This window comes from Silurus meridionalis, chromosome 10 (assembly GCF_014805685.1).
Source record: "Silurus meridionalis isolate SWU-2019-XX chromosome 10, ASM1480568v1, whole genome shotgun sequence".
Taxonomy (NCBI): Eukaryota; Metazoa; Chordata; class Actinopteri; order Siluriformes; family Siluridae; genus Silurus; species Silurus meridionalis.
Genome location: NC_060893.1, coordinates 22,273,755 through 22,287,361, shown reverse-complemented (window position 1 = coordinate 22,287,361; position 13,607 = coordinate 22,273,755). Strand labels below are relative to the sequence as shown.

Below are 13,607 nucleotides of genomic sequence, written 5' to 3'. Positions count from 1 at the left end.
GCCCAAGAACAATCAGAAAGTGAAGAAAGCTGTGGAAAAGTCCAGGGATAGTCTCTGATTACTGTATAAATCACCAATCTTGCTAATGAAATATTCACATTTTGCATCGCTTTTATTAATCAGTACATCTAATGAAACTGCAATGCTTTACAGCAACTAGGATACCAAATAACCTGAAAAGGAAACTTAATACAAATTGAGAGAAAGGTATGGTGCTTGGTTACAGGCTAGCAGAAATGCCCACCTCCTCAGCCCCCTCCACACAGACACATGCTGGTAACAGATGGAGAGGAGCTGAGTCAGCAAACTGGAAAAAAAAAGACAGCGGATATTGCCAAATAATCTCTCACAAATCTCTGCTTGTATTAGCATTGTTGAAAAAAATCTACATATCTTAGTCAAAGCTAATTTCCATTGAGAAATGTAGTACAAACCTTCATAACCTTTACCTAATACAATGTGTGCAATGGAGAGAAACACTTTTTAGCCCTCAGCCTTACTGTAACTTCAGCTGACGAATACCGATCAGAAGTACACTGGTTTGCATTTTGCTATTTGGATAAATTTTGTGTACAGAATAGTATAATAAGTAAAACATGTTTTCAGTACCAACATGTAGTAACACACATGACCATTTATATTCATAGCTTGGAGGTGGCAGTGTGTTTTTACATAATGGTAAAGGGACTGTTTATGGATGGCTCTTGCAGTAGCCGAGCCCCGAGTGGTGAAGGCAGTGTCAGGTTTGTTGACTGCACATCCATGTCAGGGAGCTGTAGAGTGTAGGGAGGACTTTGCTGCTTTACACTTTGAGGGGCAGTCACAAGACCCTGAAGCACATCTTTGGCCAAGAAAAAGTATGGGGGCGTTCAGGTCACACAATGACTTTGAATTTTACAGGTATCATTCTAGTGCAACATGATAAACAAAATTTGGTGCTCTACTCCACATCCCATCATACAATGTTGTGACGGTACTCTTGAAATAAATTACCCAAGTCAGAATCCTGGAAGAAAGTCTGACTGATCAAGGCATCTTATTTATGTCACATAACCATTGTGAACTGTACAAATCGTTAGCGATTAGCAAAGTTATTCCAATCCTGCATTTACCATCCACGAAAAAGTGTTTGGTTGAATGATTTAATAAACTTATAAAATATATGTTTTACAATACAATACAAGATGTTGCTCAGAACTGGAATGAGAGAAGTTCCACAAGCCTGCAAGGGATTCTCCTACTTTAAATGAATTACATAAGCTTTATGGTATGTTAGACATTATTAAAGATTATTGGGAGGAGGTACCTTTCCAGAATAAGTGTTAAATGGTAAACCAGTTACCATGGTAATAGTAGTTCCAGAGAGGGAGTAGCTGGGACTGGAGGTGAACCTACAATGTGCGTCACAATCCACCTCAGTCCCCCTGTGGAGACCACCTCTCATCGTCCAGAATCATGCCAAGTAGCGAGTGGAATTTTCCAGTGTGTCCGCACCTCTTCCTGGTCACACTATACTGACATGGAAGACCACAATGAGACATAACCAAAGCTGGGGGTCTGATTTGCCTCTACCATTTGCAGAACATAAAAAACAAATTGTACAGGAGTAGCTTACAACCATTTTCCATATGGGTGGAATTGAAGAGTCTCATAGTACATTTTCCAACAGGTATGGAAAGTGTTCTGTTCATTTCTTAGTAGAATTACACAAAAACAAAAATATGTTCAAACGTATACCTGATATGCCCGTGTGCCTTTGCGTCCTTTTCCCTGTCAAATAGAGTTTTTCTCCCTTTACATTTTGCACTCAGTCTATGTGGGAAGGAACCAAAAAAAGTATGAATTCATATACACACAAACACAAAATAAATACTGTTTGTGTGTGTATATGAATTAATACTTTTTTGTTTCTTTCCCAAATAGACTGAGAGCAAAGGGCAAGTGAGAAAACTCTTTCTAACCTGAAGAGCCGGCCCGTCATGAAATGTCCGTCTATTTACTCCACCGAAAAACACATTTTTGACATTTCATGGACAGAACTCTTGACCCACACGTTGCTATTAGACATTTGCACTGAAGTCTGCTAAAAAACAGAGTAATTGTCTTTACACCAGTGTAGATGTGACTGATTGAGTCATGGCCATACTCTGCTCTTGTTGTAGATTTTTTGAGTAATTTGTCAGATATTAGTGATGATAATTGCTCTGATCAGAGAAGATAAGAAGTATTTAGGGATTTCCTGTGCATTAGTGTGATTTTGCGAGTTCCTGAATCGTAATTGTTTCTCCATCTGGAACGCTTGAAAGCGTGTGCATGTGTGTGTGTGTGTGTGTGTGTGTGTGTTTATCTAAATCTGCAGATTGGACAGGTTCCTGGACACTGCGTGTAAATTTCAAGCTGAAATGATGGCCAGATTCCAGAGCCCCTGTTTAGAAAGCGCGAATAAATAAATAATGGAGACACACACACACACACACACACACACACACACACACACACACACACACACACACACACACACTTTAATTTTTTTTTAAGTCAAATCAAATGTCAACTCAAATAATTAGATAACAACAAAAAAAATCCAATGACATCTGACTTGTTTGTCCAATCTCTTGTGCGCTCTCGAATTTGACTGTGACGGTGACGGTGTGTGCTCATGTATCCAAACGCACGGTGGCACAAAAAAAACAGGTCCTGGGACTGTTAATCCGTCATGCATCCATGTGTCCACGTGTCCATGAGTCCGCACACTTCCAGACGCACCGACCGACAATGAACGCGAGGACACGAGCCACAAAGGACGTCTGGGTTTTGCGCAAAGGGTTCACGCTCTTTCCGGTAAGTGCACACATTCCGGTAAGATATCTTCTTTACCTGATGTCGCTTAATGATTGTAAATGTATGCCAATTATAATTTAATTTATATATTTAATAAACAAACAAACAAAACCCAAGGTAATAGGATTTACCCTCTTAAAATCCTGAAGCAGCATTTTACATCCAGATTGTTTTGTTTAATTATATTATTGATAATATTACATATAATAAGTAAACTATATGCTTTAACTTCACTCAGTTTCATAAACTAGATTAAATTTGGTCATGTATTGTGGGGATAAACAAACAATAATTGGATGCCTGAATTAATCTGGGAACTCAGATATTCTTCTTTAAGAGCTTTATCCTGATCAAGGTTGCAGATGATGCAGAAACTCTCTCAGGATCACCAAATGCAAGGCAGGCATACCTCCTGGACAGGGCATCGCATTGGCTGAACTAAAGGTAAAATGAGGTTTCTTTTAAAGCCTGATATTCCTTCCAATAAAAAAAGTGTATTCATCCAGACGAGCATTTTTCTGGTCCTGTTTTAGATCATGGTGATCATATGGTACTTCCTCTGGTCAATTTGTATGTATGATGGTATATCGCTATGCTTTATGTTGTATTACTGAGCTTCTTCTTCTTCTTCTTCGTCTTCTTCTTCTTCGTTAATTCAATCATTTGTTTGTACACATATGACCTTCTATTTTTTTCTATTCTACATCAATTCTAACCGAATCCCTCACCATTTCTCTCTGTCTTTGCCAAGTGTTTAGTTCATTTTAATCCTGAATTAAATCCTGAATTTACTTGCTCATATTTTCAGAAACTTTGCTTTGGCAAATAATACAATTTACTCATCCACCCTTGATAAATTAAAAGAAGTAATACAGAAAAAAATGTGTAAAGAGAATATAATAATAGAAGACCAACACAGTGATACGAAATCTGCCAACAGGAGGAAAAAAACTATTTTTTTCTGTGAATTTGGGGAACAAATGAGGAAATATAAAACCCTGCTGATTAAGGCTCAGGAAAAAAACAACACAATATGGATAATCTTTTTAATTTCAGTCTTCAAACAGATCAGCATATTTATGAAAAAAAAAAGCAATTCTGCCTGCAAAACCTCAAATTTGCTAAAAGAATTGCACAAAAAGGAAAAAGCACAAAGTTATGACTGAACATTTAAAATTAAATGAATTCACAACTTTGATATATACACACACACACACACTTTTTTTTAATCAGAATGTTCAGTTTAAAATCTGAATGTACTCTGAAATTAAACAATAATACAAATAAACAAATGCACATGAAAAAAAAATTTTGTTCAACAAAATTCAATATTTTATCAAAGTCTTTGACAAAATTTATTAAACAGTTGATAGGTTTTCAGTATAAAGATTCCTCTAAGGTAGTTCTGCCACATCCTGGAGGTATGTTTTGGGTCTTTATTCTATTCTATCCTGACTAACTACTCATATACCAGAGGGTAATACATGGCACTGCAGAATGCTCTATTAGTAATTTTGATAAAAAAACCCTGAGTGATGGACTGAGAATTTAAATCTGCTGTGGCTTTGGGTCTGCCAGACCTCTTCCTACCAGAGTTTCCAAGTGTTTTTTGATTGTGTAGGAAACTGTACTCACTGACTGATTTGTTCATTGCTATTTTCTTTCCATTATGAGAGCACTATATTACTTCCTGCAGTACAGTACTGTCCAAATATTGCTTAAGAGGGTGTAGTGTCCCAACACTGCTTTTATACAGACAATGGTCTGAAGCACATGTTCAAGCTCTGTTTAGAAAGCAAACAGTCCGCTAGAGTGGGCTTATATATGGTGGAATGGCCTGACCAGTGACTGAATGAACTGAAAAACAATGTTAGAAAGACATACTATATCTATCTAGTAAATAACACCTTTGGCAAGTTTTACAAGAAGCATGGCAAAGTCTTCTTCTTCTTTTGGCTTCTCCCATTAGGGGTCGCCACAGCGGATCATCCGTCTCCATACCTCCCTGTCCTCTACATCTGCCTCTTTCAATCCAACTACCTGCATGTCTTCCCTCACCACAGTCCATAAACCTCCTACTTTGCCTTCCTTTTTTCCTTCTTCCTGGTGGCTCCATCCTTAGCATTCTCCTACTGATATACCCAATGTCCAAACCATCTCAATCACACCTCCCTCACCTTGTCTCCAAAACGTCTTACATGCGCTGTCCATCTAATAAACTTGTTTCTAATCCTGTCCATTGTCGTCACTCCCAACGAAAATCTCAGCATCTTCAGCTCTGCTACCTCCAGCTCCGCATCCTGCCTTTTACTCAATGCCACTGTCTCTAAACCATACATCATCTCAGGTCTCACTACAGTCCTATAAACTTTCCCTTTTACTCTCACAGATACTCTTCTATCACAAATCACTCCTGCTATCATGCTTCACCACCCACTCCACCCTGCCAACACTCTTTTCTTCACTTCTCTTACACACTCTCCATTACTTTGCACTGTTGACCCCAGGTACCTGAACTCCTCCACCTTCTCCACCTCTTCTTCCTGCAACCTATGTATTAGACTGCCAACAAGCACCTACGCAAAAGTATCTGCTGGAGTCCTGGTCTCTCACACAGAGATCCTTGCCTGATCCCAATCCTACCCCTGCTACTCTTGAAACACACATCCCAGTGTGAACAGGAAAATGCCGTGTATATACAGTACAGACCAAAAGTTTGGACACACCTTCTCATTCAAAGAGTTTTCTTTATTTTCATGACTATGAAAATTGTAAAGTCACACTGAAGGCATCAAGGGCTATTTGACGGAGAGTGATGGGGTGCTGCGCCAGATGACCTGGCCTCCACAGTCACCGGACCTGAACCCAATCAAGATGGTTTAGGGGTGAGCTGGACCGCAGACTGAAGGCAAAAGGGTTAACGAGTGCCAAGCATCTCTCGGGGAACTCCTTCAAGACTGTTGGAAGACCATTTCAGGTGACTACCTCTTGAAGCTCATCAAGAGAATGCCATGAGTGTACAAAGCAGTAATCAAAGCAAAAGGTGGCTACTTTGAAGAACCTAGAATATGACATTTTTCAGTTGTTTCACACTTTTTTGTTATGTTTATAATTCCATATATAATTCCACATGTGTTAATTCATAGTTTTGATGCCTTCAGTGTGAATCTACAATTTTCATAGTCATGAAAATAAAGAAAACTCTTTGAATGAGAAGGTGTGTCCAAACCTTTGGTCTGTACTGTATATATAGATGCATTATTAAGTACAGTGTAAATACTGATTATAGGAGCCACAAATACTGTGTAGGAGCCAATATGTATATACTACAGGGCTGTGAAAGTGAAGTATTTAAGTATTTTCCCCCTTCCTGATAGAGAAATATTGGTCAAACCTTCTTTGCAGAATTATTTTAATCCAGCAACATCGGAGGCCTGTTTAAGGTCATGCCACATCATCTCAATCCGATTTTAGTCCAGACTTTGACTAGGCCACTCAAAAATCTTTTTTTGAGCCATTCAGAGGTGAACTTGATGCGTTTCAGTTTAATTTCCTGCTGCATGTCCTAAATTAAAACCCTTAAAATAGGATGAGAGATTTGAGTCTAATAAAATTTTATTATGATCTAATTCAAATTCTACTTTATCTTATTTTATCCAAATTATACCACTTGCAAAAAAAATAAATACAGACAAAATACCCAGAGCCTCATGATCTTTGATACTCCACTTTTGGATCCTATGGAAATGGTGTTGTGGATGTTTTTGTGAATGGCCCACAAGAAAAAAATCCCACTGTAATGCCCCTTTAGTAACAGAACACATATTTTTTTTTTTAAATAATGTTTTTACTTGTCATGTATACATTATAGAACAATTAAATGATTTTCTTTGTATATCTTAGCTTCTTAATGTTATTAATGGTCTTAATGTTCTAATCCAGACAGTAAAGGATAACTTGTGGCAATCATTTTGGGCAAAAAAATTGCCTCACAATAATTGCTGGTTTCCACTCTCCTCTGTTTTTGTAGGTGGAACTCCAGATGTTTGGGGAAGCTGCTGATCGATGGATGGTATTTTGGTGGGTGGTGCATCTTTGCATAATAGGTATATCAGTAGAAGGAAGCCCACCTTGCCCAGAGAAATGTGAGTGCACACATGAACCTTTCAAGGTCAATTGCTCCTCATCTCAACTAAGCTTAGTACCGAAAGGTATTCATAAAAACACACAAAGCCTCAATCTGGCCAATAATCTACTGAAGACACTTGGGAAACATCAGTTCTCTGACCTAGAACAGCTTCAGGAACTGGATTTGAGTGAAAATATGCTGACGATGATTGAAGTGCAAGCATTCTCTGACCTTAAAAACCTCCTCATTTTGAGGATTTCCCAAAATCGACTTAAGGTCATTCAGGTGGGAGTATTCTCTGGACTTCAGAGCCTCTGTCTGCTGGACATTAGCAAGAATGAAATCCTTGTCTTTCTCAACGACATGTTTTATGAGCTGCCATCCCTAAAGAAGCTGTACATGAATGAGAATGAGCTTGTGTTCATCCCAAACCGTGCTTTTAGTGGCCTACTATACCTCCAGGAGCTTAACTTGGATGGCTATAACCTTTCTTCCACCCCAACTGAGGCACTGTCACAGCTTCCCAGGCTTGTGCGACTACATTTCACTCACACTAGTCTCACAGTGCTACCCAACAATTCATTTAGGCAGCTGACTCAGCTCAGAGAGCTTACATTATCCCACTGGCACAAGCTGGATACGCTCTTATCTAATAGCTTAACTGGACTCAACCTTACCGCTCTGACCCTCAGTTACTGCAACCTGAGCTCAGTGCCCTATGCTTCTTTGCGCCATCTGGTTTATCTGCTCTACTTGGACCTGTCCTACAACCCTATCAACTCCATCAAGGCACATCTCCTCAGAGACCTTTTACGGCTGCAAGAGTTTCATTTGGTTGGTGGGAATCTGAAGCGGGTGGAACCAGGTGCTTTTCGTGGCCTTGTAAACATTCAGGTATTCAATGTCTCATTAAATTACTTATCAACACTAGAAGAAACTGTATTCCAATCAGTAGAGTCACTTCAGGTACTTCGTCTGGACGGGAACCCACTTGCCTGTGACTGCAGACTATTTTGGGTGCTTCAACATCATCTTCATTCAAAAACTGATGAACAGCCAGCAAGCTGTGCGTCACCTTTACAGGTGCAGGGTAGAGCATTCAAAGAGATTATGGAGTCTGAGCTTCCAATGTTGTTTATTTGTAGACCGGCACATATTCTCAACCGCAAGCCACAAGAGGTGCATGTGGAGGAGGGCCAAACAGTTTTGTTCCTTTGCCAAGTAGATGGAGACCCATCCCCCTCTATTAACTGGGTAAGCCCTCAGCGGGCACTTTTGCCCACCACAGGTCGGATCCGTGTGCTGTCCAATGGAACCCTTGAGGTACGTTACGTACAATTACAAGACAGTGGCATCTACTTCTGCTTTGCATCCAATGTTGCAGGTAATGACAGTATTTTTGTTAGACTGTGGGTGCGAAGATTCACCACCTCTTCAACTCGGAATCGCTCTGCCCACTTTTTTCTGGATGGCTGGAGGTTTACATCCACTCATTCACCAGCAAATGGATCGTCAGATTCTCAGACTTTTCCCTTAGACATGAAAACACTTCTGGTTGCAGTAACAATGGGCTTTCTGTCTTTCCTAAGCTCTGTTGCAGTGTGCTTTATATTCATGTTCTTCTGGAGTCAGAGCAAAGGGCAAATTAAACATACAGCCGCAATTGACTTTGTTCCGCACAGTACAGGAGGAGGATCGGAGGGCGGACGGACCAGAATGGAGACTGGCAGGTTTACCATGAAGCTTATCTAATACCTGAAGCTAAAATAAAAACACCATTTAGATAAAAGTGTGAAGCCATATTATGGCTGGGAATATGAATTTATGGTATGATAATAAGGAATCTGAGCAAATTCCTAGGCAGTTGTCTTGAAGTTGTTTTGAAATCAGTGGGGCTTTCAGTAGTTCTGAAAATGACAGCATTGCAAAAAAAAAACTACATTTATTATAGAAAGCAAACAGAGAAGTGTTTTCAATATAATTAGACATCTAATCATGATTTTTCACTGAGCATTGAGCTGCTTTTCATGGCATGCATGAGCATATGTGTTTATTCAAAGTGTATTGATAACAGAACTTCTGCTGAGCAAAGCAATTAAAGCTCATTCTTCAATACACACAGCATGATAGTATGTGAAAAGAAATTATATTTACAACCGTTAAATGTGGTATAGGAAGGTAGCTGAATATGTATGTACAGTTGTATAAAATGTATATACTGTATGTACAGTTGAGTGAAAATGAAAGTGCACCCTCTTTGAATTATATGATTTATGTATCAGGACATAATTATCAGGTCTTGAAATTAGGTAAATGCAACCTCAGAAGAACATATTACACCTTGTCATCATAAAAATATATATTTTTTTTACAAAAATCAAGCCAAACTGAAGAAACTATTTAGCAGCAATAATGTGAAAGAATTATGTTCCGTATGACTTTATCAGTCTCTTACATTATTTTAAAGGAGTTCTGGCTCACTCTTCTTCACAATGTTGCTTCAGTTCATTGAGGTTTGCAGGCATTTGTTTATGCACAGCTCTCTTAAGTCCTGCCACAGAATTTGAGTGAGGTATGGGTAGTGAGGTCTGTAAAATGACTGGGCCATTGCAACACCTTGATTCTGTTCTTTTTCTGTCATTCTCTTGTAGAGTTGCATAAAATAGTTATCCTCTTTCAAGACTCAATTTCGGATATGGCCTCATATTCGACTTTAGAATGTTTTGGTATATAAAGGAGTTCATGGGCAACTTGCATTTGTTGAGTTGCCCGGGACCTGTAGCTGCAAAACAAGCCATAATCATCACCCCTCCACCACCCTAATTGACAGTTGAGTATGAGGTATTTGTGCTGGTATGCTGTGTTTGGTTTTAGCCAAACATCTCCACTTTAGTCTTGTCTGTCGAAAGTTCAGCGTTTCAGACGTCTTGTAGTTTGTTAAGATACAACTTTGCAAACTGAGCCATGCTGCCATTTTTTTTTTTTTTTTCGTTTTCCAAAAGAGGAGTTATTCTCCTAGCAACCTTTAAATATAATACTTTTTCAGTATTTTCTACTGTAATTAACTTCAAAATTTAACATGCTAACTCAGGTCTATAGAGTCTGATATTTATTTTTTTATTTTTTGCAATTTCTTTGAGCATTGCATGGTCTGACCTTGGGGTGAATTTGCTGGTACATCCACTCCTAGAGAGATTGCTTTAAATATTTTTCACTTGATTGATGGGCAGCAACAATTGCTTCTCTACAATCATTGCTGACATCTCTACTCCATGGCGTTTGCTGAATGCTCCAGCAAACTTTTTAAACTTTGTCTTTCATAGAGGTGGTAACACTTGCTGATGATCAATTAATTAAGGGCATTTAATTAGCAGCACCCGGCTGCTACTTAGCTTCTATTTAGTTTTTCACATGTGACCTTTTCCATTTTGGCGTTATTTTCACAAAATAAATAATGACAATATGCAATATGTCATATGTTGTTTATTATCTAAGGTTGTATTTACCTAATTGTATGTTCGGTTATGTAAAACAATAGAATTCAAAGAGGATGTATTTCAATTTTTACATGGCTATATGTTATGATAGCTAATGATAAGATTTGTTTTCTTCGTTTATGAGTTGAATATATATGCTGATACGATATGAAAGACACCAGATTGTATTATAACATAATACCAAACCTGAATGAACAAAGACTTCGTAGTTAATGTTCATTATTTATTATAATAAAACTTGCTACTTGATTTTACGTTCTAAACTTATGTCTTGTCAGGCAATTCACTGTATGTATCTACAAGCCATATCTTATAGGTTATATTCTTTTGATTCTTTTTACATTTTGTTTTTCAGCCACACCAGATGTTGTAGACTAAGACTTAAGATTTTTTTATATTTTAAAACATAAAACATTCATACAAAAAGCTCTCACTTTTTTGTCATTAGCTGTTTTTGTTTTTCTGTTTCTTGGTACACCAATGGTTTCTTTATTTTTATTTTTACTTTTTTTCTTTTTTTAGAATTGTCCAATTTGTTGTATTGATGTGCCCAGTGATATATTTTCTTGTGTGAGTGGTAGCTCAGTGGTTAAGGCTTCGGCTTAACTCTCAATGCTCCAGGGGTTTTATGTGTATTATGGCTGAACTCTGCGCTCTGACCCCAGCTTTCTAACATTGTTAGTATATGCAAAGTGTCTTTCAGAATGGCTTGTTTTTATCCAATAGACCTCTTTATGACTTTTGTGTTAGTTATCCTTTTTTAAACAAATTCACCCTTCACAGGTGCACCTGAAATTAAAAATCAAGTGTAAAATATTTCTATATTGTTATTTATTGTTTATACGATCAGTTCAACAGTAAACACCTGGCCAACAAAAACACCTGTCAGTCACATGTTCTAATATTTTTGTTGGCTTTAAATTTGGGTTGTTTAGCACAAAATATGCTCTATGTCTGTTATTTGTTCTGTGTTGTTTAATACATTTACATACCAACGGTATCTTCTCAGACTCAAACCCAAATATCTTCAATCTATAGCAAAAACTAGTCTAAAATTGGTTTTTCATTCCAGTAGTTTATGAGAGGGTGCAAAAATCTACAGAGAACCATCATTCAGCCAGTACGGAAGAAACACTCAGTGTGGGTTCGCCTGATTTTAACAAACTAGATACAGTTGATTGATTCTTAATGTTATTGCTTTTTTCTTGCTCTCTACCTGTTTTTGGAGAATTGTGTGGCTTGCTCAGTGACTTTTATTATTACTTGTTATTGATTTTGCCTTTGCTGTATGAATTAAATTTGTCTGCCTCTTTAACAATAAACTGTTAAGGCAATTTCATCTGCTTTTGCCTTCCTTACATCGCAATGGATAGTTTAGTTCTGCACTTCTTCTGGACTATAATGACAATATTTGCAAGAAAATTAGAGTAAAGAAAATTATATCGAATCTTTTGATGGGATTAAAATTCTGTTTCTGTGTAATGGATCATTCTGTAATTTTGGCCTTCAAAATACACTAGTCAAATCTAAACACAATTCAAATATAGTTTTGCACATAATTATATGCATTGTTTATTGTATTAAACTTACAATCAGGATGATTATGCTCCTCCACATTTCTTTACTTGTTGCTAAATTTACTAATAGTCTTTTAAAGTTTACATAGAAATTTTGTCATTTTTTATTGCTAGATGACAAATTACTTTCAGTTATTTTTAAACAAATTCGTCCCTTAACACTTATGTACCTAAATTGTTCAATTGTTGTCACAACCACCTAATTAAAAACCGAACATCAAGCTCTATCAGCTCTTCAACTATAGGCCAATACCAACCCCCCACTCTATCGCCAAGATCCAAGGAAAGGTTGCAGCTCAGCAATTATGCTCATACATAAATATTTATAACATTTTTAAAAATGTATCAGTCATGATTTAGACTTCATCATAGCACAGAGACAGCACTGGTTAAAGTGCTAAATAACCTGCTATTGGCTCTTAAACATAACTGTGTCTCCTTGCATGTGTTGCTTGATCCTTGTACAGATAGATGCTAAACTATATGTTATATTGGAGTCAAGAAAATGGCCCTCTCCAGGCTCATGTCTAATATGACTTATTTTTTCCACATGTAAATGGTGAGTTCTCTACACTTACTGAGATAAAGCTTGGTGTTCTGCAAGGATCTCTCTTAGGCCCACTGCTTTTCTTTATATATAACGCATCTGGGTGAAATTATTTAGAAACATAGTATTGTTACTATACACCGTTGTAAGTTTCAGCAAAGTCAGATTAGAGACATTTTGTAATATGTAACAGACATTAGACAGTGGATACTTTCTTCTGCTAAATTCTGATAATACAGAAGTACTTTTACTAGGAACACACGCAGCTATAAGTTAAGTTAACACGCAGCTATATGTTTTCTGATAACATAGTATAGCTGAATGGTCCGCCTGTCTAACCATGTGCAACAGTAAAAGATCTTGGTGTTGTTATTGATTCAAATCTTTCCTTAGAAGCTAGCATTGCCTATTACTAAGATTACACTTTTTTCAACTCAGATAAATAGGTTGGATTTAATATGAGAGGTTAAACTAGGTTGGACTATTGAACTACCAGTTAGTCCAGTATGCAGCAGCATGAGTCCTTACTAGAACAAGAAAATATGACCACATCACCTCAGACTTATCCACTCCACATTGTCTCCCAATCATATATAAATTACTACTGCTAACATATAAAGCACTAAATAGTCTCGCACCACAGTACCTGTGTGAACCTGCAGTCAATTATTCTTCACCATGCTTACTTTGATGAAATTGTGGAGGCTATTTCTTTGTACCTTGTATATTAAAGACTACAGCACGGGTTTGAGATTTTTCTTTCAAATACCCATAGTTATGGAACAGCTTTAGGTAAAGGAGCAGATCTGGAAGGACTGGGGTTATAGGTTTTTTTGATGAACTGGGATGTTTTGATGCTGTTGATAACCACTCTATAGCCTTCACACAAGTTTGTTGATTTTAATTTGGTGGGCCATTGAGTTAAATATAAGGTACCAGTGATTCTGGTATTTTCCTTTTTAGGACCTGCCTTATTCTGATGCCAACCTCTGGATGGAGTTCTCTTTGATTGGAGA

The 13,607-nt window shown here is 37.6% G+C and overlaps 1 protein-coding gene across 3 annotated transcripts; it reads left to right on the top strand.

Annotated features, from left to right (window-relative positions):
* Nucleotides 1-2,514: 2,514 nt before the first annotated feature.
* On the top strand, nucleotides 2,515-11,767 carry lingo4a (leucine rich repeat and Ig domain containing 4a). 3 transcript variants are annotated; one of them, XM_046858689.1, is made up of 3 exons: nucleotides 2,515-2,841; nucleotides 3,197-3,285; nucleotides 6,872-11,767. In XM_046858689.1, the coding sequence occupies exon 3, from the start codon at nucleotides 6,884-6,886 to the stop codon at nucleotides 8,720-8,722; it is 1,839 nt and encodes a 612-aa protein (XP_046714645.1). In that variant the 5' UTR covers nucleotides 2,515-2,841; nucleotides 3,197-3,285; nucleotides 6,872-6,883; the 3' UTR covers nucleotides 8,723-11,767. The 3 variants fall into 3 exon arrangements, with proteins under 3 accessions (XP_046714645.1, XP_046714644.1, XP_046714646.1); XM_046858688.1 differs by having other exon boundaries at nucleotides 2,515-3,285; XM_046858690.1 differs by lacking the exons at nucleotides 2,515-2,841; nucleotides 3,197-3,285 and adding an exon at nucleotides 5,787-5,818.
* The last annotated feature ends 1,840 nt before the right edge of the window (nucleotides 11,768-13,607 follow it).

Bases quoted from the DNA above. Each gene is read 5' to 3' on its own strand.
- lingo4a (XM_046858689.1), top strand. From the start codon at position 6,884: ATGTTTGGGGAAGCTGCTGATCGATGGATGGTATTTTGGTGGGTGGTG.